Here is a 27,439-nt window from a genome sequence, read left to right on the forward strand (position 1 = left end):
CGGAGCTCTTAATCACCCGGCCTCCTTCCTCCCCAGCTTCCCGCTCCAGCAGCTGGCTGAGCTGGGGGAGGGGGTGAGAGGGGGGCTAGGGCGAGAGTTATCACCTTCTGGGGCTGAGGCTTCTTCCAGCTGGAAATCTGAGGCATTCATTTTTCTCCTCGCTGGGGCGCAGCCTCTGCATCAGCCTCTCACAGTGGCCTAGACCTCTGCTCAATTCTCAGCTCTTTTCTCTCCATCAAAATCTGCCAAGGTCTCCGAAGTACCAGAGGTTGAGAGGAGCCTCAAAAGGGCACCAAAACCTCAAAAGAGGACTGCAGCAGACAACTCTGCAAGGCTTTGATAAGTGCCACAAAGAAACAAGAGTATGGTAGAAAGTGACGGGGGTGGGGAGCAGTCATCTCTCCAGTGAGGCTCCAGCGGGAAGGACCCTTCCATGCAAAGGCCCTGTGGCCTGTGGTGGTGTTAAAGATCCGTTTGGAAAGACAAACTTCTCCCTCTGGCATCTCCCAAAGCATCCCTCTTCACCTGCCCCAAAGAAATACAGTCTAACTGAGAATAGCGGGCTTGCTATGCTCACAGCTTCTATACAAGTTCCCTAACTCCCCTTCCAATCAAATGACTGTCCCCCAAACCCTTCTATATAAAATTCTGGAAGCTTCACTGCTGAGGTCTTTTTCTTTCTTGCTCCTATATCTCGTACCCTAGCCAATCCGGTCCGCTCTCCCTCCAAATTCTAGGCCCACTTGTCCACTTTCTCTGTCTCCACAGCCACCTCTCTAGCTGACGCTATCTCTCATTTGTGACATCCTCTGTCTGGTCTCCCAGCTCCACTCCGTCCCCTCCAATGCATTCTCCACAGAGCAGACAGAACGATCTTTATAAAATGAAAATCACATCATGTCACTCCCTTGCTTAAGAGCCTCTGAAGACTTCTCATTGCTTTGAGAATGAAATTCAAAATCTTCTCTGTAAGTAAAAATGGAGAGGGTGGAAAATTTACATGTTTTCACTGTGTGCGAGGGGAGCGACCAAAAAAATAGCCAGATGATAATGACAACGACAAAGATGATAATAGTACATCACTCTCTGAGGAGTATAAGGACTGATTAACTTTATATATGTGAGACCAGTAAAGAAAAAAAAAATCCAAATTCCTTATTTTGGATCTGGCTGGTCTGGCATCCCTTACCTCCCCCACCTTCTCCACCTCAAATCCTACCACTCTTGTCTTTCCTTTGCTCAATGGGCTCCAGCAGAGAAAAAAGGAAGATTTCAACCCAGTGCGTAATCTCCCAGGCCATTCATATATTTATTCATTCATTCAAACTCATGTATTGAATTCCTGCAAGCATCAAGCATCGATTAGATATGGAAATACTGCACTCAATAGGGGCTTTCAGTCTATTGGAGGAGGCAGACAGATAACAGAGACATATAAGAAGTGTGATGGGAACCCTGCCTGGGGTACTTGGGAAAGGCTTCACAGCCTTGAGCTCAAGGAGGAGTCTAAGTTCACTAAGCAAAATTCAGGGTCAGAATTCTTGGCCGAAGGGATAATGTTTGCAAAAGCAATAATCCTGAAAGAACGTGAGCTGACCAGGGGGTGGGGAGAAGCGTGGTCTGGATGGATCAAGAAGCATGCTGGGAAATGAGCTTGGACTGGGAAGCAAGGGTCAGACCATGAATGGACTTGGAAGCCTCATTTAGACTTTGGCTTATCTTTAAGCCACAAGGCCGTGGCCAAGATTTTAAAGCAGAGATGTGCATAATCAGATTTGTGTTTTAGAAAGAGCTCTCTGGCAGCAGCGCAGATAGATGATAGATTAGAGAGAGGACAGACTGGAGTCAGAGAGACCAACTGGTTCCAGATAGAAATAATGCAGGCCTGAACCAGGGCAGGAATGGCGAGAAAGAGCGAGAGAGGTAAGCCTGTCTGGACTTTTGGGTCACATGGACATGGAAAAGGGAAGTGTGAGAAGAGAGGGGTTGATGTTAATACCCAGATTTCAGGCTTCGGTAATTGGGAGGGTGGTGGGGCCACACCTGAGATGGACAGCCAAGGAGAGCAGCCTGGAGTCAGGGTGGTGGGTTCAACCTGGGGCATATTAGGTGCCTGAGACATGTGCAGGTGGAGAGGTCTGGTTTAGAGATGGGAACTTGGTCTGCGTTTGAGAATGAATCATAGATTGAGAGACAGGCCCAGGTGATGCCAAGAGCATGAATTTTGACAGAAGTCTCCAGTCTCCCAGGGATTCTGCCTCTTACCCCCCCCCCCAGGAATGTTTTTGAATTGGGGACAAGGGAGGGGTAGCTAGGGGCAGGAAACTCTGCAGTGGGAAGGTCTGGGGTGCACCTCCGGAAATCAGTAAAGGCTGAAGGTAGAGCAGAAAGGGCAGCACTAGGAACCCCGCAACTGCAGGATCTTTATGGCTATGGAATCCTTGCTTCAACCACAGCAGAGGACCTCAGACATCATCTTACAGATGGGGAAACAGGCTCAGATGGATAGAATGACTTGGTCAAAACTGCCCCCCCACCAAGTTGCTCATGCTCTAGGTATGTGGGAAGGGGGAGCATCAGAGGCCTCCGGTGCTTCCCACAAACACCTCCCCTTTGATACCGGGCTGTCTCTTTCTCTGTCACACATGTGTTGGTGGGGAGTGGGTTCCACGTTCCATGGAAATCGTCAGATTGTGCATAACTCTAAAAGGAAATTCCTCACCTGCCCAACTCATGCTCCCTCTCCCTAGAGAGCACCACCCTGCATCCCACTCGAGGACACTGGCTCCTCCTAGCGGTAAGAAGGAGCATTGCTCTTGCTCCCAGGTCAGCTTGGCGTCCGAGTCCCTAGAGCATAAGACCTCGGTTCTTTCTGACCAGTCTCCAAAATAGGCCCAGTTCCAGTTCCCTAACAGATGCTGCTCCACCTTCCCCCGTGGGGGATCTTAACTCTCACCAGAGCTGAAGCCTGATCCCAGCAAGACGCTCCTTTCTCCAGGCCAGACCCCTGGTCCATGATTGACGTGTTTCCATGGCTTATGATGAGGGCGGGCTCCACGTCCCGCTCTGTATATCCAAATGTTCTTCGCCAGACTGAGAGCTCTTTGAGAGCAAGAACCATGCCTACTTCATCTTTGTTTCCTTAGGGTCTGTCACAGCACCTGGGAGCTTAAAGGTCCCCTTCCCCACCCATACACTCGCAGGACAGGACGTCTATACTCCTTGAACCTCTCGGTTTCTGCTCATCATGAAGTTCTCCCTTTTAGAAAAAAACTGATTACTCCACATGGCTGGTGCCAGGTCCCTCCAGGCTTCCGCTGAGATGGAGAAGCACCTCCCAGAATCACAGCTGGCTTTCTGTTGGGGCTTTCTGTTGGGGCCTCTGCCTCGCCCCCATCCCTCTGGCTTCCAGCCCCTTCGCCATCTCCTGCCCTGCCCCTCTACCTCTTCTTTCTTGGAGGGCAGGGGCGAGTCAGAATCCTCCTCGGGGCTTCCTCAACACTTGCCAGAGCCCATCTTTTTCTTTTTCCAAATGGTCTTTTAGAAGCTGAAGATCTTTGCTTACTTATCAGTCCTGGGGCAGGGGAGGTGGCGCAATTTTCATGACTTTTCTTCTCTTTTCATGTGAAGAGTTAGTTGTGTGTGGCATCCAATTAGGGCAAAACGTTCTCCTCACTCTTGGTTGTGACTGCAATTCTGAGGGAGTAAGAACAAAACGCTCCTGTGTGAGGATGGCATCTGGCCTGGGGACAGGGCCTGGATGTGAATGTGACTATGATAGCAACTAACGTTAACACAAGCCCGAAAGGGGCTTTCGTGTGTCACTTTTGAACATGACAGGTATGTTCTCCCATCCCTATTTAGCAGAGGAAACAAACAAATGCATTGCTCAAAGTCATAGAATTGGCAAGAATGACAAAGCTGGGGTTTAACCGAGGCCTCCTGATGCTCAAGTTCAGGTCTTTTCCCTACAACAGAGTTGCCCCCTTTTTACACGATCTGTGATCTTTCGGAGATCTGTTTGGTTATGACCTCAGGCTGGGTGACCCTGAGAGAATAAATTCATGGAAGTGACTCAGATACAAGGTCCATCCTCCCTCCGTCCTTTCCTCCCACCTTCCCACCCTCCTTCCCTTTCTTTTACCATCCTTTTCTTCCTTCCAACAAATTCTGCACTCTATGTGTCAGGCATTAGACCCTGAAGTCCAGGAGATCCTGGAAGGCAAGAACCATGCATTAATCACTTTTCTCTGAGCACTGCACCAGCACTGTGCTGGGCACAGGGCAGCTGGGCAGTAGCCATGTTGAAGGGAGGAGCCGACACACAAACAACTGGTCTACCGAGGCCACTGCCAAAGAGGCCTCTATGGACTTAACCACAGGCTTGAGGCCCCAATGCTCAGAACAGCGTCTCCCCAGTTCCATGTGTGTTGGGTGGCAGGGAGGCGGGAAACAGGGGATGACCGTTACCAAAGTCCCTTGAGACCTAGAACCGTAAGGAGGGGTGGACCTATAGAGGCTGTATTCATGCCACTGCCAGAAACACAGCCCAAAGCAAGGTGGGAACAAGGAATAAACATTCCAACTTCTCTCCTACCCCATTGGCCCAACACACTTAGAAGGAGCTGCTAAGTGAGCTGGGTTAATGCAGGCCAAAAGGACAGGCCTTTCTGTTTATAGGGCAAGGCAGAGCAGAGAATGGATTTGGGGACTTGGGGTCAAACCAAGGTGGACCAGCACACTCATATACACTTAGTATTCTCAGGGTCTAACACAGTGCCTGATACACAGTGGGCACTCAAGAAATACTTGTTAAATGAATACACAGACTAAACTAGGTCACAATATCTACCCAAGGAGGTGTTAGGAGGAGTAAATAATAACTCCTAAGATATGCTGGGTGCCAGTGCTCCACCAGGGAAACCACAGACATATTTAATGTGGCCTAACATGTGCCTGGACAAGGAAGGTTCTCATTCATCATGTTTCCTTCCCTTTCCCCTCCTGAGTGGATTCAGGTTAATAGAGCATGTGCCTGGGAGCACCTACCTTGAGCATAGCATGGTCTATGCATGGGGGACTCAAAGATAAATCAATGTGGTCCCAGGGCTTAGGGGTGAGGAAAACAAAGTTAAGACATGAGTGATTTAAGGCTAAGGCAGTGTCTTTCTGTGGGGAAAGTAAAGCACTTTCGGAAGACAGGTGAGAGGAAGAGGAGGAGCAGGAGGCAGAGTCTGGGCACCCTCATCAGAGGCAGAGGAAGGCTAAGCCACAGAGGAAAGGAAGCAGCAGGCCAGAAAGAGGTCCAGACCCACCCCACCGCAAAGGCAGAGGAAGGCTAAGCCACAGAGGAAAGGAAGCAGCAGGCCAGAAAGAGGTCCAGACCCACCCCACCGCAAAGACCCCCGAACCAGTCTCTCCATGCCTCACTCTCCTCTTCACTTCCATTCCCATCAGAAGTCCAAGTCACCGTGGTCACCCCAGAACACCCTTCACCTCCTGGCAGCCTCTCCTGCAGCCCTTTTAATTGAAGGCTTTTCTTCTCTCACACCCTGAGTACCTTAGGGCTTGGACAAAAGAAGGTAAGAGTCCTCCTTGCTTTCCATTTATTTTTCTTCCTTCTTTCCTTTTTTAAAAATCCCAGATCCTTTGAAACTCCTGTTACTACCTGTTCCTTGACCCACCTCCCAGAACCTTATCCTCACCAGAAATCACACCTCCTCTGAAACTTCTGATTTCAAACACCACTTCTTGACCACCACCTCCCGTCCTTCCAGCTCACTTGTACAGGTCCTCCTGTGGTCACACTTCAGCAAGTTTGTTGACACCTCCTGGTCAGGCACCACTTTCTCACTAGCCATCAGCCCTTCCTGACTTCTCCCTTCTTGCTCAGTTTAGACTCTAAGGTCCATCCCTTTCAATCCCTTTACCCCTTCGCTTCTCGTCCCCTCTTTCTGTTGTCATAAGGTACCTGCCAAAATGCCAACCCTGGATGTCTGCTACCATGGGCGTGCTCCAGGCCCGGCCTAGAAGCTGCCCATTGCCAGAGAGGATCTCACAGTTAACTGAGGTCACTTGCTATTTATGCTCACGAACCTCACATGAGTTCGACTTCGCCCAGCAGTCCTGCTCTGTTTCTCTGGTGGTTTTGCTCCCACTCCACAAGACATCCCAAGCCTCCCACCCCTCTCTTCCTCGTCCCTCTTCTCAACCGATCGCCTTACCACATACTTAACTGAGAAACTGTCAACGGGACTCGGCCATCCTCGCCAAATCCTAACCCCTCTTGCGTTTGCATCACCTCTTCCTCCTGCTCCTCTGCCCCTCTCACATGGCAATGCCTCCACTGCTGCCCCAAAGCCCACACTCCTCGCCTTTCCAAAGACTCTGCTCCTTGAGTGAACCCCCACCCCACTGTGAATCATCATTCTCTCCACCAAATCATTCCTGCCAGTCTACAAACAGGATTGAGTATCTCTCAGGGGCGGGGACACCTCCCCTTTTCCCACGTCGTTCTTCAACTCCCACCTCATTTCTCTTCTCCTCTTCCTCAAAGAATTGTTGACACACTCAATTGCCACTTCCTCACTTCCTGTACTATTTTTCTTCCCTCATACTTACAAAGAATATTTAATGACAGGAAAATTCTCACACAAGAACATAAAGTGAAAAATGGCACGATATAAAGCTGTGTATTGTCAGATCCCAATTACTTATACATTAAAAATGAAGGAAAGACCAAATTTCTAACAGTGACTATTCCCGAATATTGGGTGATTGCTATTTGCTTTCATACGCTCTTCTCTTTTCCTATTTTCTACATTGAACACATTTTACATTTTTCTGCAATCCCTCAAAAAACACATATTATACAAAAGAAGAGAAATGACCCTTTAACTAAAAGTATGTTGTGCTTCTGCCTAAGAAAAATATATCTCTTCTTATACTGCCTAATTCTTATAGCTTTCACCTTTTGTAATTGCTAGCAGTCCAGGGGGACAACTTTTGTCGTACAATCGTGTATACGCTTTCTCTCTTGTACTATCTTTCTTTCTTTGTCTTTTAATTTTTATTTTTATCAAAATTATATATGTACATAGTTAGAGAACTCAAAGAGTTCCAAAAGGCTTATAAAGACAAACAGAAGTCCGTGGCCTTTCTCGCTTCATTCCAATCCTTGGCCCCAGAGACCAACACTTTCAGTTCTACTTTGCTTGGTATTTCCCTTCATGTTTCTAAACCACATGCTTATGCAACTATTCACTGAATTTCCAGCTGTAAATATTGCTTACTGTCTTCCTGTTGTAGAAGATGGAGATTTAGCTCATACACACACAGGTCATCTTTCTTCTCCCTCACTTCCCAATAGAGCTGCTGTCTCATATTTTATGATATCATTAAGTGCTTACATTATCATGACTATGGAAATATTGTTCACAGCTGAGCCATGTTGTACACTATCTTGAATAACTTCATTTCTCCTGGATTAAACTTCTGTCTCTCTCTCTCTCTCAATCTCTCTCTCTTTTTTAAAAAATTTTATTTAACTTTCCATGTACTTATTGCTAATTAATCCCTACATTCTCTGACAGAAATTAAATTCTTCTTTCAGTATTTTCAAAGAAAAATTTTTTCTTTGCAACATCCTACCTGGAACCCTGCTTCCTCCTGCTCCCATCTGGTCTGGGTTCTTTTCAGGCTCCTACAAGGTCCCTTGACCATCATTCTAAAGATTCCTTTTGCCTCTCATGGTTAGACCCCTTATTTCCTGAATACTATGTCTTATCTGTAAATTTTTTTCCTCCCTCTTTTTGCTGCAGCTCATCCTTAAGTAGCTTTTGGAGAAATGGTCCATGGGAGGTAAAATTTTTGAGATCTTGTATTCTGAAAATGTTTTGATTCTAGCATGTCACTTGATCAATTGGCTGGGTTTGGAATACTAGGTAGCAAATCAGTTTCCCTTATAATTTGAAAGCATTGCTCCACTGTAGTCTAAGTTCCAGTGGTGCTGGTGAGATATCCATGCTATCCTGATTCTAGTTCTTTTCTCTCTGGGAGCATTTAGATTCTTCTTTTTGTCTTCATTGTTGTGAAAGTTCATGCTGACGGGTCCTGCTGGCAGTCTTTTTCATTCGTTATAATCTACTCGGTGTGATTTTTTAATCTGAAACTCATGTCCATCAGTTTATTATGTTATCTATTTACTCATATTTTCCTCCTCTACTTGCTCTGTTCTTGTTTTCTTGCAACTCTTAGCAGTAAGATGTCAGATCTGAACTCCTTCTCTAAACTTTTCTCTTTCGTTGTCCCTCTTTTTATCTTTTTGTTTTATTTTCTGGGAGCAATTTTATCTCCCAGTCTCTCTATTGAATTTTTTATTTTAAATTTTATCTCAAACTTTTAATCTCCAAGACCTTTTTTGTGTCTTTAATAATTCATTCCACAAATATTTATGGAGAATCTATAGTATGCCAGTCTGTTCTAGGTGATAGGAATATGGCAGTGAACAAAGACAAAAATCTCAGCTCTTAGGAGCTTGTACTCTATTTCCTTTTTAGAAACTCAACTTTTGAAGGGGGGAGGAGGGAGGTAGATGGGTTAAAAGGGGTCAAATATGTGGTGACAGAAAGAAATCTAACTATGGGAGGTGAACACACAATGCAATATATATGCCTTACTGTTAAATTGTACACCTGAAACCTACTGGATTTCATTAACCAATGTCACCATAAAAATAAATAAACAAACAAATTAAAATTTAAAAATAAAAACTCAACTTGGTGATGTAGTCTACATATAACATGAACCTATTTAAGTGTGCATTTAGATAAAACTTGATAAACGAATACACCCATGTAACCACCATCACAATTAAGATATAGAAAATTCTCATCGCCCCAAAAAGTTCCCTTGCACCCTTTTGCAGTCAATCACCTGGTCCCAAGCACCCACCAATCTGCCTTCTGACACTATGAATTAGATTTGTCTTTTCTAGAGTTTCATTTTGGAATCATACAATTTTCTCTCTTTGTGTCTGACTTCTTTCTCTTAGAATAATAGCTTTGAGATTCCTTCATAATGCTGCTCATGTCAGTAATTTCTTCTCATTGCTGAATAGCATTCCATTGTATACCACAGACTTCTGTCTATCTACCTCTTGATAGACATTTGGGTTAATTCCAATTTGAGATTATTAGGAGGAAAGCTGATATGTACATTTATATTCAAGTCTTTGTGTGGACATAAGTTTTGATTTCTCTGGGATTAACATCTCAAAATGAACTTGATAAATAGTATAATAAATATATGTTTAATTTTATTTTTAAAAACTGCCAAACTTTTCCAAAGTGGTTGTGCCATTTTACATTTCCACTAGCAGTGTTCCAGTTACTCTACGGTCTCACTAAATTTTGGTATTGTTAGTCTTTTTCATTTTAATCATTTTAGTGAATATATAGTGGTATATTCTTATGGCTTTAACTGGAATTGCCTTGATGACTAATGATATAAGTATTTTCTCATGTATTTGTTAGCCATTCTTTGATGAAGTGTCTGTTTAAATCTTTTGTCTATTTAAAAAAAAATTTTAATTGGGTTTGTAGTCTTGTTACTGAGGGATTTGGGGTTTTTTAAAAAACATTTTTAAAATTTTTCAATTACAGTTGACATTCAATATTATATTAGTTTCAGGCGTACAGCATTCTTGTTATTTAGTTCGAAGAGTTCTTTATATGTACTGAACGCAAGTCCTTTGTAATATAAACACATTGTAGATATTTTCTCCCTGTTTGTGGCTTTATATTTTTTTCTCTTAACAATGTGTTTCAAAGAGCAGAAGCTTTAATTTTTATTTATTTATTTATTTTTAGGCAAGGCAACCCTTGATTGACCTCACAGATTGCAAAGACCTAGTTAGCTTACAATCTCTCTCTTTTTTTTCCCCGGTGCCTATAGCACCTGGTCTTCCTAGGTGGTCTCCCATCCAAGTACTTACCAGGCCTGAAACTGCTTAGCTTCCGAGATCAGATGGGATTGGGCTTGTTCAAACTTCTGGCTGTAGACAGAAGTTTTAATTTTAATGAAGTCCAAATTATCGATTTTTTCTTCTATGGTTTGTGCTTTTTGTGTCCTATGTTAAGAAATCTTTACCGTGGTCATGAAGATTTTCTCCTGCTTTTGTTGTAGAAGTTTTAGCTTTTATGTTTGTGTCCATAATCCATTTCAGGTACTTTTGTTTTTTTATATAGAAATCCAGTTGTTCCAGTGCCATTTTTTGAAAAGACTATCGAATTGAATAATATCGTCATCTTTGTCAAAAATCAATTGACCACAGATGTGTGGTTTTATTTTTGAATTCTCTATTCTGGTCCATTAGGAATAAATACCATACCTTCTAGATTACTGAAGCTTTATGGATGAATGGACACTACATCTTACATATACTCTAAATGTTCCAACCTTGTTCTTTTTCTCAAAATTGTTTTGCCAATTGTAGGTCCTTTGCAATCCTACATAAAGTTTAGAATAGTTTGCCAATTTCTACAAAAAGAAAGCTTTCTGGAATTTTGTTTGGGACTGCTTTGAATCTATATGTCGTCAATGTAGGAAAAACTGATATTTTAACAGTATTGAATTTCCTCTTCAATGAATATGTAGAGTTCTCCATTTGTTTAGGTGTCTTCTCTTAGCTATGTTTGTGGTTTTAATCATGCAGGTGTTATTAAATTTATCCCTAAGTATTTCATGTTTGTGATGTTATTGTAAATAGCATTTTTAACTTTAAATTTCAAAATGTTTATTGCTACTCTTTGTATATTGACCTATGTCTTACATCCTTGCTAAACTCACTTAATGGTTCTAATAGGGTTTTTAAAAATATATTTTAGAATTTTCTACAGCCACAACAGATATGGTTTTACTTCTTTTCCAATCTGTATGCTTCCTATTTTTCTTGCCTATTGTAGACTATTGTACTGGCACAGACCTCCTAATGTTGAGTAGAGGTGATAAGAATGGACATCTTTGCGTGTTCTTGATTTTAGGGGAAAACATTCAATCTCTCATCTCTGTTTTTCTTAGTGGCATCTTGTTCCACTTTTATGGATGGTAGGATCTTTCTCTTTATTTGAGAATATCAATTATAGGGTTGGTTGGTTGGTTTAGATTTTCCATGCTCCTTGCCTTGTCTAATTCTGCCAACTTTTTTGTTTGTGTTGCTTTCGTTTGTTTTCATTTTGCTGAGTTGTTTTTATTTGTTTTGCTTTTTCTTTCATGTTGTGGCTTTTCGCAAATGAACTTATATCACTTGTATAAATGTTCATATGTGAGAGTGAGGTACTGCAGACTGCTGGTTAGTCCTCGAATCATTTCTTTCTTGCTACTTGGCTGCCCAGCTAAAGAATACATTTCCCAGCCTCTTTTGTGACTAGATGAGGTCATGTAACCAATTTTTAACCAATAAAATGGAGTGAAATTTACATGTGCTGTTTCTGCTTCGTTAGTTTAAAACAAAATTGCTGCCTTGAATTTACGATTTTTTTTCCCTTCCTGCAAGCTGGAACACAGATGGCCCATGGTTAGATAAAGATAATCTTTTAAGGGATGGCAAACCAATGAAATGAAAGGAAGCTAGGTCTGTCAATGACCTGTGGAACAAAGAGAAGTTAACTTCTATCTTCTTACATTTCTGTATTTGAGGATCTGGTGCAGTAACTTAGACTTTGCTCTAATACCCCAAGCAATACAATCACTGAAAAACCGGTTGGAAGCTTTGCATGCGTGCGTGCATTAGTGCTTGTCCAATGATGAGTTTCACTCTAAAGTAGTGGCTCTCCGCACATGGTAACCCTGGGGGTCCTTGAGACCCTGTCAGGAGATACTTGAAATCAAAATTATTTCCAAGATAATAGTAAATCATTACTTACTTTTTTTTACTCTTATTCTCTCCTGAGTATATGGTAGAATCTTCCAGAGGCTACATAACCTGTGATAGCACAACACAATGAATGAAGAACCAGAGATTTGCAAAAGCATAAAATAATAACACTATAAGTTATTTTTCATAAAACTATGCTAACACATGAGTTTATTATTGTTATTTTTAAATGAGTATTTTTAAAATTCTCATTTTAATTTTGAATATATATAATCCATAGTTTAAAAGTTCTCTAGGTTACTGAATAACTTTTAAGAATATAAAAGGGTCCTAAGATAAAAAAAATTGAAGAACCATTGCGCTATAATGACCTGCCTGGGCTTTTCATTGGGGATTTCCAACTGTCAGAATCTGAAGGTTTTTTTCTTGAGCTGGTTGTTTCTCTGTGGAGGATTATGCACTCTCCTGCTCAGAAATTTTTAGGGACTTCTCATTGCATTTAAGACAAAACTTTTTAGCAGAGCCTACATCTGGCACTTGTTTATTTCACTATTGCAGTCTTGTGTAACTCTCCCATTTACTCATTATGCTTTGGCCACATTCATCTTCATTTGGTTCCCTCAGTGGAACAAACTTCAACCTGCCTCAAAGTCTTTGCACTGTAGAGAAATGGCTCCACCATGACACCCTGGCAACCTTGCACTTTTCCACATAGTCCACTTAGGCAAGGCTGGATCCTCCTGCGATCTTGTGAGGAGCTGCTGCTAGGGCACTTCTCGTTCCCTTCCTACCTACTAGGAGAGTTGCCATGAGACAGTTTCTCATAGCCTCCAGGGTCTGATGGGATCTGAGGCTTTCTGCCTCAGCCCCCTAAGGACACAGCTGTAAACTCTAATATTGCTTAGCAGCAACAGGCCATTGGCTCCTCAGCAACAGGATGTCCTAACATCTGTGTTGCAGCCATCTGGCCCCATTGGTTTCAGTGTCACCAGAGACAGGGCCACTAGGAACTGGCACCTTTGACTACTCTTCCTTTTTTGGTGTCTATGTAAGTAGTAAACTGTCTGAATCTAAAAAGGGCTCCTTGTCCTTTACTGGCTATCTCCATCAGTTGAACCTTGCCTGTGCCTGCCAGGTACATGTTATTCCCTCTGCTGAACGCTCTCCTCCCACCCCACCCACCTTTTCCACATCTCACTTTTTTAGCTCTTACCTTAAACATTATCTCTTCATAGAGCCTCCTTGACCAGCCTGTCCAAAATAGACCCCTTGTGGCAGACACCATCGGTTGCAATTCCAACATCCATTCTCTTTTCCATCTCGTTCCTTGCTAACGAGAATCCCAATTTTGATTTGTTAGGGTTTTAGAGGTCATGCAGTTTAGGAGAAGCCAGGCCCCTCCCCAGTCCCAGAGGCTGACTCTTGATTTGTTAAGTTCCAACATGGCAATGCCATTTCTTTGCCAATGACGGGTCTAGAAGTGGGCAGATGATAAAATTCTGCCCAACACCACATAAGGGGATGTCTAGTAGGTGCCTCTGGAAACTTTCCCTCACTCTTATAAAGGGATCCAAATATGTAACATGCCCTTTTCCTGCCTTCTGACCTTTGGTTATTGTTCTGTGAGAACATTAAGCTTGGACCTTCAGCAGTCATCTTGTAACCTTGAGGGGACAAGCATGAGGACAAAAGTCAACACCTGAAGATGGCAGAGCCAAAAGACGGAAAGGCTCTGCATCACTGATGGCCTTGGTGAGCCACTAAGTTAACCCAAACCCCAGAACTGCCCTATCCTTGTTACTTGATAAGATGTATTTCCTTATTGCTTAAGCCAGTTGAGTCCACTTTTCTGTTACTTTCAGTCAAAATCTCCCTTAATTGATTCACACATATCCCCAATCATCTAATATGATGTCTGGGTTAGATAGGGCTCCAATCAATGTATGTGTGTTAAATTAATGAAGAAAAAGAGATATTCTATAATTGTTTGCTGTAATTACCACCCCTCCCATGTTAGCATTGAGCTAGGGAGTAGAATCAACCTTTGTATATTGCTTACAGAGCTCCCATTCCCACAGTTTGGAAAAGCACAGGCTATGCTATCAGACCTATCTGCCATTTATCAGCTGTGTGACTATAAACAAATTACTTCACTTCTCTGAAGCTTCATTTCTTCATTTCCAAAAGGGTGATATGAAAACAGGATTAAGTAAGATTATGTATTTATGAAGCACCTGGCCTACAGTCAGTGCTCGAGATATATTTGTTCTTATTCCCAACCCGGACACCTGACTGGGAAAAGTGGCTAAAGGGGAAAATGCTCTATATAGCAATGAATTGGACTCATTCCTAAAGCTGACGTGCCAAAGCTGCTCTATCCCTAATCTTTGCCTCATCTGTTAAATTATTCCAAACGTCCACCTCAATGTCTTTATCCTTCATCTTCTCCATCTCTCCACCTACAACTAGCCCAGGTCTACACAGTGCCCTCATGTCACATGAGTTTCCTGTTGCCCTTGCCTACTAAGACACAATTTAGGGAAGTGGAACGAATATAAGGCTCCAATCCAGTCTAGCTCTAACTAGATGAGTGACTGTAAGTCATTTAGCCTCTGAACCTCAACTTCCTTATCTGTAAAATAGAGACAATGGGCCGTAATGATGCTCAAGTGGGATACTTCAGATATACAGACTTGAAAATTATAAAACATTATACAAAAATTCATTTATTTTAATATTTTCAGCATTTCTGATCATGAGATTAGAATAGAAGCAAATAATACTAAAGCTATTCTTGCAGGATTCTGGAGCATCCTGTGTGTTTCCTGGCCGCACCCTGCCTAATAAGCTACTTCAATATCCTTCATTATTCATTCATTCATTCATTCAGCAAATACTTATTGAGTGCCCATTGTGTGCCAAGCACTATTCTATGTTCTGGGAATAGAACTAAACTTTCAGCTCTCATAGAGCTTGCATTCTAATAGAGGAAAAAAACGTGGTTGGTTAGAGCAAACTCATACCACCTGAAGAGTGCTGCTATGAATATCTCTGGTTATTCAATTGCGCCAAGTGGGGACAAAGAAGAGGGCAGAGACGAGAGGAGTGAAATGCAGGAAAAAGAAGTCGAAAGAATCCAAAGCTACTTGAATCCAGAAATGGGCCAAGTTTCATCAAAATTAGGTGTCCATACACCACTTAGAGAGTATCCCAGCTAAGAATGCAAAACCTGAATCTAATCAAGCAGAAACATCAGACAAACCCAAAATGAAAAACATTCTTCTTCTTCTTTTTTAATGTAATAAAAGACAGGAAGGCTGAAGAAAAATTTTGGATTAAAGGAGACTAAAGCAATATGAGAAATACAGTACCTAATGATACACTGCATCATGTGTGTGAAGGAGAGGGAGCGGTTATATAAAGTTCATTATTGGGTCAATGGACAAAACTGGAATTCATCAGGTATATTAAAGTTACTCAAGTTACATGAAAATGTCTTTATTGGGTGGGGTGGGGGAGAATATGAAGAGGAAGGAGGAAGGAGAGAGGGAGCAAATGAAATAGCAAATAGAGCAAATTGTTAGCAATACATGAATTTGGGTTAGGGATACACTAGTTCTATGTACTATTCTTGCAACTTTTCCAAATAAGTTGTTTTTAAAAAAATTGTGTCCATCATGAGACCTGGCCTCTAAGCCAAGCCCTTTTGCTAAATCGGTGCTTGACCCTGAATGAATACCTTCCTCTCCCTGGACCTCATTTTCTAGCTCAAGTGATTTCTAAGGTTCTCTCTGGCTTTGGCAATAAAGGTCCCACGACTCTGTTTCCACGCAGGGCTGTGAATTAAGACGGCCCTTCCGTTTCCTTCAAGGTCTCTCAGTCCACCAGTTATTTCATCACAACATTCTCCAAGGTGCCCACGCGTGCTCTTTAATCAGGCCCAGTAAATTTGCCCAAATCAGTAAATTTGCCCCAGCCCATCTCTCCACCAGCCACAGGCACAGCCACTCTTTCCGACGACCCTAGAGCCCACCTTCCCCGAGGCTCTAGAATCGGTTCAGGACAGGCACGTGCATTTATCCCCAAGGCACTACAGCCCCCAAAAGGCGTTGCGGCAACCTCTTGGCGTTTACCACCAAAGAGAAAAGGTTTTTCAGCTTGGGCCAACAGCTGCATGGCTCTTCGGGAATTGTAGTTCACCTGCGAAGAGCCAAGGAACCAGAGCAAAGCGTCAAGCCACAATTCCCAGAATGCACAGCGCTCGTCTCTACCAATAGGAGGTGTGGATATTGGAAGGAAGGCGGGGAAGAGGAGGAGCTGCTGGGCGCCTGCGCAGTATGTGTGGCTGGAGAATTCATGTGGAGGTCAGAGTGGAGGCAGGTGAGAAGGAAGGGGAATGGCTGCGGTTCGCGTCTGGGCAACTCTGCAGTCCCTTTCTGCATTCCCATTCTCAATTGGGGCTAGCGTCGTCCATTCGTGGGTCCGCCTCGTGGGAATGGGGTAAGGGAGTGAGCCCAAGACGAACCAGGAGTTGCGTAGAGTAAGGGAGGTGTGTATGGGGGCAGGGTGAGAAATAATTCAGAAGCTATTAGAAATGGAAAGACTGAGTGGTAAAGGCTGGGCGTCCTGCCCCTGGGATAGGAATGTTTAAATGCACAAAGAGAGGGCAAGGTAGTCTCAAGAGTTGAAGTCTGGGAAGGAGGGAGGGAGGATTTGAGATTGAAGTCCACGGAGACCATGGGGCGGGGTATTAAAAAGTGCTGGAGTGGATTCTAGTTGGATCAGCTGTGCTCCCGCCCATCCCACCTCAGCCCTACACTCCCAATTGTTCTTTGTTATTTTGGTCCCAGAATATCATCAACTCTTGCTTCCATAATAACAGGTCATTCTTAATAGCTGACGTTGAGAAGCAGTATGATGAGGAATTAAGCTGTGCCTTTTAGAATTAGACCTCCAAGTTGTAATCCTGGTTCTAGCACTTAATAACTATGATCTTGCTTGGACAGCTCATGTGTGCCTCAGTTTCCTCATCCGTAATAATCTACTTCATAGAGGTTGGTGTGAGGATTAAATTGCCATTAGAAGACTATCTGATATGAAGGTTATCTATTATTATTATTTTGCTGTGGGAATCACCATGTAGCACATTCTTTGGGTTATTCCAAACCAGAATTGCGCAGAACCAGCCACACAACCTTTGTCGTTGGGGCCTGCTTGTCCAGAAAGTAGGAGGGTGGTTTAGTGTGGTACTAAGTTCCCTATGGGTATTAAGCCCACACGTCATTCCCATTATTGAAGAAGTGCTCCAGACCCCTTTTCTTTAGTAGAAAAAGAAAAAACAAACAAACAAACGAATTGATACTATAGTTTTCCAGGCTGTAGAGTGTTACTTATTAGGTGTCTTTTAGTGAATGATTTAGAGTTCTCAGAAATGGGGAAATAAATAGCTAGCTTGAGAAGTGAATATTGTGCAACAGAGAGGGCTTTCTTTGAGGATTTGGGGATCAAATTGTTTTGTTTTGTTTTTACCCTCTTAGGTGTGAGTGGGTCCAGCAGAAGGAGACATGGCTGCTAAAGTGTTTGAGTCCATTGGCAAGTTCGGTCTGGCCTTAGCTGTTGCCGGAGGCGTGGTGAACTCTGCCTTGTATAATGGTGAGGCACTGAAGGGTGGTGGGTCATTTCCCTGTGCCGGAGGATTTCTGTTGGTCTACACAGCCCATAGGACACTCCTGATGGTAGTGATGCAGTCTGTGAATGTGTTTGTGACCAAGAGGGCTCACGTACTGCCATTCCACAATATATGGTTGCCCCTGTTCTTTTAGCCATAGGTTCTCTCAGAGCCTTTATTCACAAAGAGCCTACCAGCCTGGTTGGATGTTGCCAGCCCCTCTTGTTACTTTTAAGTGGTGCTGCACCCTCCAGACGCTGCATCACCCAGATGCTGCAGCAGAGTGTCAGGGCTTCACTGGCTAGCTGAAGTGGACATCTCATTTGTTCTCTTCTGCCTCTGTGTGGAATAACTCTGTAAGGGCTTTAGAACTGTGGTGACCTTGTCCTGAGCAGGAGCTTTTGCTCTGCTGCAGTTGGTTTGTTGCAGAGAAAATATCTTTGAGATGCATTGCATAGCTTTTAGCACTATGGCAGGGTTTTAAGCTGGCTTTTCTTCTATTCTGCTGTCTGATTTTAAGCAAGTCACAGTTTCCTCACTGTTCAAGCAATGGGATTGAACTATCTCTAAGCCCCCCTCCAACTGTGATAATCTCTAATTTTCATTGTTGGAAAGCAGCAGTGGATCGACTCACCTCGTGTGTGATATTCAACAAGAGGAGGATTCATTTCAGAGCAAAGATATTTGAACCAACTCTAATGTCCAGAAAGGCAGACACAAAAAACAGATGACCGGAAAAGCCTGCTTGGCTTATGCGGCACAGCTTTATACTCTGATCCTTTTGGTTACCCCCGCACAACTAGACAGAATCACCATCATCAATTTCTTTCTGAATCAACAGGACAATTCCGTAACCCTTTGAAACCTTAGAGAAACAAGCTATTAGAAAGAAAGAGTGTGGCCTTCCAAGTTTTAGGATTCCCATAGTGGGGGTGCTACTTCTGGGAACACTGGGTTAAATTGGAACTAGGTTAGACTGTGTTAACAATGAAGACCTTGGGGAGTTTTAGAAGTTTTGAGAGATGATTTCTGGAACTGTGTTGGTGGGAGCTTGGGGATGGGGTGGTTAATCAGAAAACCAGCAGTCAATTCTTTCAAGGAGAAAGGATGCTGAGGAATAGATCTTATTACCAAAGTCCTTGGGAAGACACATGGGGACGGGAAGTGGTTGCTTAGTTTTGTAGCTATTTAGAAGCCTCTAGAGACCAGAAATGCAGGAAGACAGAGCAGGAGAGAGGAGACTTAATAAATGGACAGAAAGCACCAGAAATCTTTCAAAAGGCATGATTCTTTTGGGTAAAGGGTGAGGGGATTTTTCTGACCTGTCATTATCCTTCATTCCTAGTGGACGCTGGGCACAGAGCTGTCATCTTTGACCGGTTCCGTGGGGTGCAAGACATCGTGGTAGGGGAAGGGACTCATTTTCTTATCCCTTGGGTACAGAAGCCAATTATCTTTGACTGCCGCTCTCGACCACGTAATGTACCAGTAATCACTGGTAGCAAAGGTGAGTCTTGCCTGTAGGTTAGGTAGAGAGGGTGGGAGGGGTGCTGTGGGATCTTCACATAAGAATTCCTAGTATATTTTCTCTGGAGAGTTTTACGTGGATCCAGAGAAAAAAATACACACTTCAGGTACACATACAACTGTACAAATTTAGAGAAATGCACAGATGTATTTCAGGAGTTACCTAGTGATCCAATTAAAGAAATCTAAGTGCCTTTACTCTCTCAGTTGACTCTCCCCATTGATTCTTGTTCCCCAGAGTGACTATATAAAGCAATCTCTATCTATTCTCTTTGCCCTCACAGCTGACTTACCCTTTACCTTCCTTTCTAAGACCTCCGTTTCCAGCAGCGCTGACCTCCCATCGTTACCTCACAGGCTGAGGCCCACATCCCTGAGAGCAGTCCCCTGGTGTCCGACACCCCACTGGATTGTTCATTTGGAGCCTAAAATGAATTGCTATCACCGTTCTCCCCACCATCCTACACATAGAGGTGCACAGGCAGTAAATGGAATAGCAGGTGCCAGCTCAGAAGTGACATTTCCACAACAAGAGGAGAGAGTCACATGGATGTTGGTTTATCATCTCGATAACATTCGATGCCTTCAGTGCTGTTCCTCAGCACTGTGACTGTGCTGGGTTGGAGGGTGGGATATTTCAAAGATAACTAAAGCAGGGTCCTTTAGGAGCTCAGTCTAGCTAGAGAGAGAGAGACATGTGAACAAACAGGTCCGGTGGAGTGTGTTGAGTCCTAGAGCCAAGCTCTTACAGAGTGTCCGGGGAGCAGAGAGGAGAGCAGCTAGCTCCTTGGGCGGCTGGGCAGGCACCTGCAAGGAACTTACATGTAAGCTGGAACTGTAGAGTGAGTAGTGTGTCAGGCAGAGGTGGGAGAAGGGTAAATTGATATTGCTTAATCTGCCCTGTATCTTCTGGCCAGCAAGAGTAAGGAGCCTCTGGTAAAGGATCTGGCTTGCCTACTACAAAAGAGGAAATCAAAGGTGGGATATTCTTCGAGAAACATAAAATCTAAACTCCTCACTTCTTTGGGAATTTTTTTCTCTACTGTTTTGCAGTTGATATAAGGATACATTATGTTGTTATCTTCAAAACAGTCGATAGAGACTTCCAGAGATCAGGGACTTGTGTATATACATTTCCCAGGTTTCTTGGTGCCTGGTTCAAGACTCCGTCTCGGTGGTCAGTCCATTTTTTGATGACTACAGGCAAGCTGTGAAGTTACTCTAGCTCTGAGCAGGCCTGAATTGTCAGGAGAAGTTGTATTTCCTTCCCTGGGTCCTTTAACCGGTCAAGTAATGAAAAGTGGGCTCTAGATGATTCTGATAGCCCCTTATATCTGTTGCGCTTTGACCGAGTGCTTTTAGATTTCTTTTGTCCATCAGTTTCCCCCAATGTGCCTGGAAGGCAGATGAAATCATCCCCATTCTTACAGACAAGGAACTAAGCTGAGATTCACTAAGGCTTAGTGAGGGAGGTCACATAATTAGTAAACAGCAGAGTGGGACTGCAGCCCAAGCCTTTTGACTGCTGGTCCAGTCCAAGGTGGACTATTTCTGCTGAACCCAGGGAAAGCTCTCTAAAGCATGCTCCTGACTTGGACCATATTCACCAGGCCTTGGAAAGGCCTCACCCTAGAATTCTTGGCATTGACCTAGCTGTCTTCTTAAAATATTCAGTGTTCCAAATATCCCACAGTACCTACTAGACCTTATAATCATTAATTGCTTGTATCAGAGGGCATTCAGGACATATCGAAAAGCCATCATCACCGGAAACCTTTAAGTTCCTAACTGATCTTCTGGTTCCCTACCAAGGAAACCATGCACTTGTGCTCCTTGCCCTCTAGGGTCCTATAATCAGCAACTTATAATTTATAGCAAATTCGGGGTAGGAGAGGTCATATAGAAGAAGGCCATTGTGATTTTTATTTTTAACTCCAGCGTTTGTCTTCTTCTCTAAGATTTACAGAATGTCAACATCACCCTGCGCATCCTTTTCCGGCCTGTTGCTAGCCAGCTTCCCCGCATCTACACCAGCATTGGAGAGGACTATGACGAGCGAGTGCTGCCCTCCATCACTACAGAGATCCTCAAGTCCGTGGTGGTAAGTGGACAGGGCCTCAGCCTCAAGCCAAGAGAACACTAGGCGGCAGGGAGAGCTCGGCAGTGGGTGGGTTGGGTTGTAGCTGGTAGGTTCTTGGTTTCCTTTATGCTTCCTCATTATCCTGACTGGCTCCTCTGCCCTCCCTTGGAACCAGGCTCGCTTTGATGCTGGAGAACTCATCACCCAGAGAGAGCTGGTCTCCAGACAGGTGAGCGACGACCTTACGGAGAGGGCTGCAACCTTCGGGCTCATCTTGGATGACGTGTCCTTGGTAAGATCCTTGGGATCCTGCAGGGAGGGGCTTCAGTGCTTGTTGAGGTGTCTGGCTCCATTTCTAGCTAGACACTGTTAGTTTCTGCCTTCCACTTTCCTAGACATGAGATTCGAAAGCGTGGAAACTTTGTGACCGTATGAGGCTCTCTCCTTGGGATTGTTTTCAGACAACGTTCTTTTATTTCACCTCTGTCACACACATTTTTCTTTTGACTTGTGGCCCTACGCACTCGGGTAACCTAACCATGAGTTTTTTCCTCCTTCCCCAAACTATGAGTGTTCCCAAGATCTCAGGAAGTGATGTCTTGTTAACCCTGTTTGACACAGGAGGAAACTGCCTGATGAGACCAGAGAACCACTCAGATAGTCTTTCTCCCTAACACAGACCTCCCAGCCTGACCCCTGGGAATTTCCTAACACTTAGAGTCCAAAGCTCAGTGAGGTGAGCTCAGTGAGGTGAGCTCTGCGAACCCCAATGAAAGGTGATAGAGTGTAAGTGAATGGTTCTGTTCCCCAAAGCCTGGTGGGGGGGGGGCAAGGGACACCTCTGAGGCATAAGCTGTCCTCCTGAGACGGCGTATCTGTATATTTATGATATTGAATGCCATAACTCAGGCGGAAAGCAATACAGGTGGGATAGCATTTCAGATTGAGGAGGCAAGGGGCAGGGTCATGTTTCTAGATTTCTGGGAAACAATACTTGGAGTGATTTGTTCGGGTGGTGAGGTAGAGTGTTTCCTGTTCCTTTCTCCTGTGCATCGCTAGGGAAAGGTACCGTTTCCCCCTCAGCATCTGTGCAGCTGTTTAAACAGTCACACCACAACACCCAGTGCTAGCCGGCAGGCCTCGGCGCCACCTTGCACCATTTGCTGGCAGTTGAAGGGCTTGTGGGCTCCCTCTACTGGCAAGATGCCAGGCTGCAGCCATTTGGCTCCTGACAGCAACTCTTCAGGCTCTCCCACTTACTGTTTAACCTGAACACCTTGGCTGTGAGAAAATGCTAAAAACCTAAGGAGAAGCTTGGCGTTTTGCTAGACTTTAACCACATAGTCCATTCTGGGGAAATGTGGGCTGACCACAAGAAACCATATCTAAGAGGTGTGAGAAGAAAATTAGATTTTGTGGAGAATTTGCTGCCCTCAGCTGGCCCTTTTAGAAAGAAATTTTATTCCTTAATTACACATTTCATTTTTCATCTCTCAGGATTATTTTCTTCCCCAAACTTTGAACAAGAGTCTAAAAGTGGGACAGGCAAAGTAGAAAAGTGTGCAGTTTAAGAGTCAGAAGTGTTAAGAATTCTGGAAGGCAGTGGGACCATGATACTCTTCAGTATCAACTTTAGAGCTACTTATATTAAACAACAAAAAAGCAGAGGTTGGGAGGGTAGGGGAGGGAATGAAACAAATAGAATTTAATAAACAAAACCAATGCTATTCCCTTTTATGTCTTCCTTTTTAGTAAACAGTTGGATAAATAAGTAAATCATTCTAGACTAGGCATTAGGAGTTCGGAGATCTTTTCCCGTTGTTTTCATGATCATTAGAGATAGTTCAGCCAAGCCTGTTATTTATGTTGTTAGGGAAGGTCAGTGGATAATCAGAATTTTAAACCCTTTCCCAAAGCAATAGCTTTACCTGCCTTCTCTTTTAAACCCTTTACCAGAAGCGCTCACTCATAGGGAATACCATGATTTGCATTCCACGTTCTCTCTTCCTGTTTTGTGTTGGAGGTGCTGTGAGAAAGAAGTGGACTGGTTAATCCATAAGCACAGAGCATCAGGCTCTTGAATTCCTGAGAACCAGCTGCCTCCCTCACTCTCAGGGGCTCAGTTTTCCATCCGGCCTCCCTGGGGGCTTCAAACAGACCATCACAGGACCTTGGAAGAGCACTAGTCTGTGGTGGGGGTCCTAGAACCCACAGGTCTCCTCCCCTAGGGAGGGGGTCAGTTGAATAGATACCTTCAGTGCCTGTGGGCTGTCTTTTACTTGTGATCGTCACACCGAGGGTGATAGAGTGATCTACAGGAGCAGTTTGGGCAGCTGAGGATTCTGGGGCATAAACTCTGTTTGGACATGGACATGGAGGTGAAACACTATTCTGGCCTCACGATGCCTCCAGCTGCTAGAGCCATTCCTGGCCCCTTCCTTCCAGTGGCCACGGGGGCCTCACAGCCGCGCTGTCTAAGCAATTACACTGCCTCATCACGCTCACTGTCTCCCCTTAGACACATCTGACTTTCGGGAAGGAGTTCACAGAAGCTGTAGAAGCCAAACAGGTGGCCCAGCAGGAAGCGGAGAGGGCCAGATTTGTGGTGGAAAAGGTGAGCGTTCAACCAGATGGAGGAGCCTCTCTCCCCTTTCTCTTGTGCTCAGCCTCCTCATTTGCTGGGTGGCCTGGAAATTCATCATCTGTCATCTCTCCTTCCGGGATCATTGGAAGGAGATTGCAGGGACTGTACTCCTGCAATTGGTTCCAGAGTCTTTGGGGTCCAGGCAGGGATATGTGAAGTAAACGTTCCTAAGTCACTGAAGGGTCATTTTTTTCCCCACTTCCCTAAGATCAGAAACACTCCTACAAATAAAAATGTTTCTCCTAGAATATTTTCAGTTTTACTGAGAAGTCATTTTTAACTGTAGTTACACAGTGAAAGCCGACAGCCAAAAGGATCAAACGTGGTGCCAGATGCTCTGTTGTCAGTTGATTTTTTTTCTTAAATCCATCCAGATGTGTTAGAGAGTGGTGGGACACAATGTATGTGCACAGCAGCCTGGTCTTCCTGGTCTCTGCAAAGGTGTATTTATTTCTTGCTCTCCCCTTCTCACCACTAATTCTCGTGAGTTGGTATTCTAATCGATGACCCCTGAGTCCTTAAAATCAAGGAAAAGAGGGATATATGGATGGCCAGCATTTAACTTTAGAGAATGTAAACTCTGAGCAGAGACTTTTTTTTTTTTTTTTACTTTGTGTCTACCTATCTCCAGAGCCTGACATGTTTAAGAATGTGCTTTGGGATCTAGATGCTCAGTAAACATTTATTGAGGGAATAGTCACAGAGCCTAGCAGTTTAGCTGTTTGAAAATTATGTGTTAATTTCAGAGAAGCGTGGTACTGTGCTCCACATACCTCTGAAGGTCATGTGTTATAGATAGATGTCCTGTCGATACGGGTAGGGAAAGCCTAGGAGATAGCCTAGGAGATCTCGTTCTGGGTGCCTGAGTTCCTAATCAGGAACCACTGTAGCTGGTAAGTACCTCTAGGGAGTGTCACGCATGCCTGCTTTTCCTGCTTAGCTACGTTGGTTTTGGTGAAAGTCACTGACTTGGGACTAGAGGGAAAGATGAGCTTGGGGAATGATTCCACCTTTCTTTCTCTTCTGTTTTCTTTGGCCTGGGCTGCTCCTGGCTCAGAGTAGGGTGGCCAGACTAGGTTGCTGTGAATATTAATGAAGACTTTGAAATAAGACAGCTGTTGATGCAGGCGACAGAAGTGTGCCCCTTCAGTGATGAGAAGTGGGCGGTGTTGACCCCATCCAGAGGAGGAGGCAAATTCCAGGAGTTCCTTCAGGAACCAGTGCAGGTGCCTAACCTGGGCCTTCAAGGCTGTAGCCTGCCCTCCAAGGCCCTGAGGTGTGATCTTGGTCTCTCTCCATCTCTGCTCTCTTAGGCCGAGCAGCAAAAGAAGGCGGCCATCATCTCTGCTGAGGGCGATTCCAAGGCCGCCGAGCTGATCGCCAACTCGCTTGCTACTGCGGGCGATGGCCTGATTGAGCTGCGCAAGCTGGAAGCCGCAGAAGACATCGCATACCAGCTCTCACGCTCCCGGAACATCACCTACCTGCCGGCCGGGCAGTCGGTGCTCCTTCAGCTGCCGCAGTGAGGCCTGCCCTGCCTGCACCTCCTCATGCCATCTGGGCCACAGCCCCGAGGATTCTTAACACCGCCTTCCTTCTGCCCCACCCCAGAATCACTGTGAAATTTCATGATTGGCTTAAAGTGAAAGAAATAAAAGTAAAATCACTTCGGATCTCTTATTACCCTATCAGAGGAAACTGTTTCATTCTTCTCATTTCCATCCACTTTTTTATCCACCTCCCTACCAAAAATTGCCAAGTGCCTTCGCAGACCAGCTTGGCTCTTCAGGGCCTGCTGGAGCTCCAGCCTAGACACTGGCAATTGGCAGAAGAAAGACAGGGACACGTGTGTGATGGGCTGGGGAGCACAGTTGTCAGCCTGAGTAAACTCGTACCCTCCAATCCATCATTTATTCAAGATTTGAAGAAGATGGCACACAGTTGAATCAACTCAGGCCTCCATTGTTCCCAGCGGTTCCGGCACAGACCCAGCTGAAGAGAGGTGCTGGGGAGGGTCAGAGAGGAAGTAGTCTGTCTCTTACCATAAGGCTGATTCTCTTTAACTGGGGCCAGAGGAAGCAGGTGTGTACAAACTGGGCATGGGTTAAGGAATCCGCCCCTGTCAAGGTGGGTGGGCCTGATTTGCTGCCCCCCAAGAGTCCTACGACTGGGATGGACTTGGATAGTGAGAGAGCAGGCCTGGACTGAGATGTGAGTCCTCTGGAAGACTTCCTCTCCAGCCCCCACCTTGGTGTCTCTCAAATACCCGCCGGAATTCCAACTTGAAAGATTGCATCCTGCCGGGGCTGAATGTGCCTGCCAAAGACTTGTGTGTGCATCCTGCGTTCCTGGCTCCCTTGTTCCAAGACTGCCCCTCTAGAGGGCTCTGTGCCTGTGCTTTGAAGGAAAAGACCACAGGAAGAAAACCAATGTGTGTAAATTGCTGTCAATAAATGACACCCAACCTTCTAGCTCAGTCTTCAGGGATTATCTTTTTTTTGTTTGTGGTGGGAGCCATGGGATGAGAACAGAACGTTCTAGCTGTTTTTGTGTGCATGTGTTTGTATTGCCAGCTGGGGTAGAATCTCCAGCAAAGCAGAAAATGAGTTTGAGAAAACCCTTTGTTCTGTGTTCCAGTTCCATCCCCAACTGAAGTGAATCTCAGTGGTATCAGGTGATGTTTGTCAGGAGATGGGCTCTTAGGAGCTGTGGGTAAGTGGAAGGTCATTAACTCCCCTCCATGGCTTTGGTACCAGTACTAACCGAGTTGTAGGCCTGCCCACCAACTGCCAGCAGCACTTGGGAAGTGATTGACCAAATACATGAATGCGATAGCCCTCAGTGTGCTCTAGCTTGATTTTTATACATGTCAGATGGCTTTGAGGGCTCCGCTGTGGATTTATACTGCTTATTCTGCTTTGCTTTGATGTGGAAATGACTTGACATTCAAGAGGGGGCCAAGGTTATGCATTGAGGATGGTGGGGACCGACAGCAGAGCTGCAATTGAGAGATGAGCCATGCCAATCACCCACCTCAAATTCCTTTAGGCACAAAACGGGAAACGATGTGCAGTGAGTGCTCACGTTGACTGCTTTGACCTCTGCTCTCAGTTTAATCCCTGGGCCCAGCACCTGCCAAGGCGACCGTCCTCTGACCTGGATTCTGCATTTCCTCTCCTGAGTGATAGGGCCAGCTGTCAGCTGGGAAAGGTGAGGATTGATGCACACATGTAGGGTGGGCCTGAGGACTGAGTTCCCCCATCTCCACACCCAGCTCCCTTCCCAGGGCCTCTCAGCAGGAGTCTAGTTCCTTCCCATCCCCCGGTGGTTAAGTGTGCATTGGGCTCCTGACCCTCAGTTGATCCTCACAAAAGTTTCATTCTGCCGGATGCTCCCACTGGCCTCCCTGCCAGCTCCCTAGCATCACTTATCTCAGGATGTCTTTTCCTACTTTTGTTTTTTGCTGCAAAAATAGTGAGGCTTGCAAACGATGGGGTGCCCGGACTCAGAAAACGTGTTAAAGATTGGAGCAGAAAGAGCATAAATTTTAAATAGCTTCCAGACCAGCTTCTACTCTGTGGCCATCCTCCTTTCCTGCCGCGTTTATAGCCTTGGACACCCTTCTTGGGGTCAGGGGCAGGAGGC

General features: G+C 44.7%; 1 protein-coding gene and 1 pseudogene across 1 annotated transcript; one reads left to right on the forward strand and one right to left on the reverse strand.

The window, feature by feature from the left end:
* Positions 1-9,945: 9,945 nt before the first annotated feature.
* Positions 9,946-10,062, reverse strand: LOC118604087 (annotated as a pseudogene).
* A 6,097-nt stretch (positions 10,063-16,159) lies between these two features.
* PHB (prohibitin) lies at positions 16,160-26,265 on the forward strand. The gene is made up of 7 exons (XM_016158543.2): positions 16,160-16,255; positions 17,413-17,527; positions 18,889-19,050; positions 21,029-21,171; positions 21,326-21,442; positions 23,669-23,764; positions 25,108-26,265. The coding sequence occupies exons 2-7, from the start codon at positions 17,440-17,442 to the stop codon at positions 25,318-25,320; spliced, it is 819 nt and encodes a 272-aa protein (XP_016014029.1). The 5' UTR covers positions 16,160-16,255; positions 17,413-17,439; the 3' UTR covers positions 25,321-26,265.
* The last annotated feature ends 1,174 nt before the right edge of the window (positions 26,266-27,439 follow it).

The sequence above is a fragment of the Rousettus aegyptiacus genome, unplaced genomic scaffold (assembly GCF_014176215.1).
Source record: "Rousettus aegyptiacus isolate mRouAeg1 unplaced genomic scaffold, mRouAeg1.p scaffold_m13_p_6, whole genome shotgun sequence".
NCBI classification, from domain to species: domain Eukaryota; kingdom Metazoa; phylum Chordata; class Mammalia; order Chiroptera; family Pteropodidae; genus Rousettus; species Rousettus aegyptiacus.

Coding starts and splice junctions, on each gene's coding strand:
- PHB (XM_016158543.2), top strand. CDS start 17,440: ATGGCTGCTAAAGTGTTTGAGTCCATTGGCAAGTTCGGTCTGGCCTTA. Junction 21,172..21,325: donor AGATCCTCAAGTCCGTGGTG/GTAAGTGGACAG, acceptor CCTTGGAACCAG/GCTCGCTTTGATGCTGGAGA. Junction 23,765..25,107: donor CCAGATTTGTGGTGGAAAAG/GTGAGCGTTCAA, acceptor CTGCTCTCTTAG/GCCGAGCAGCAAAAGAAGGC.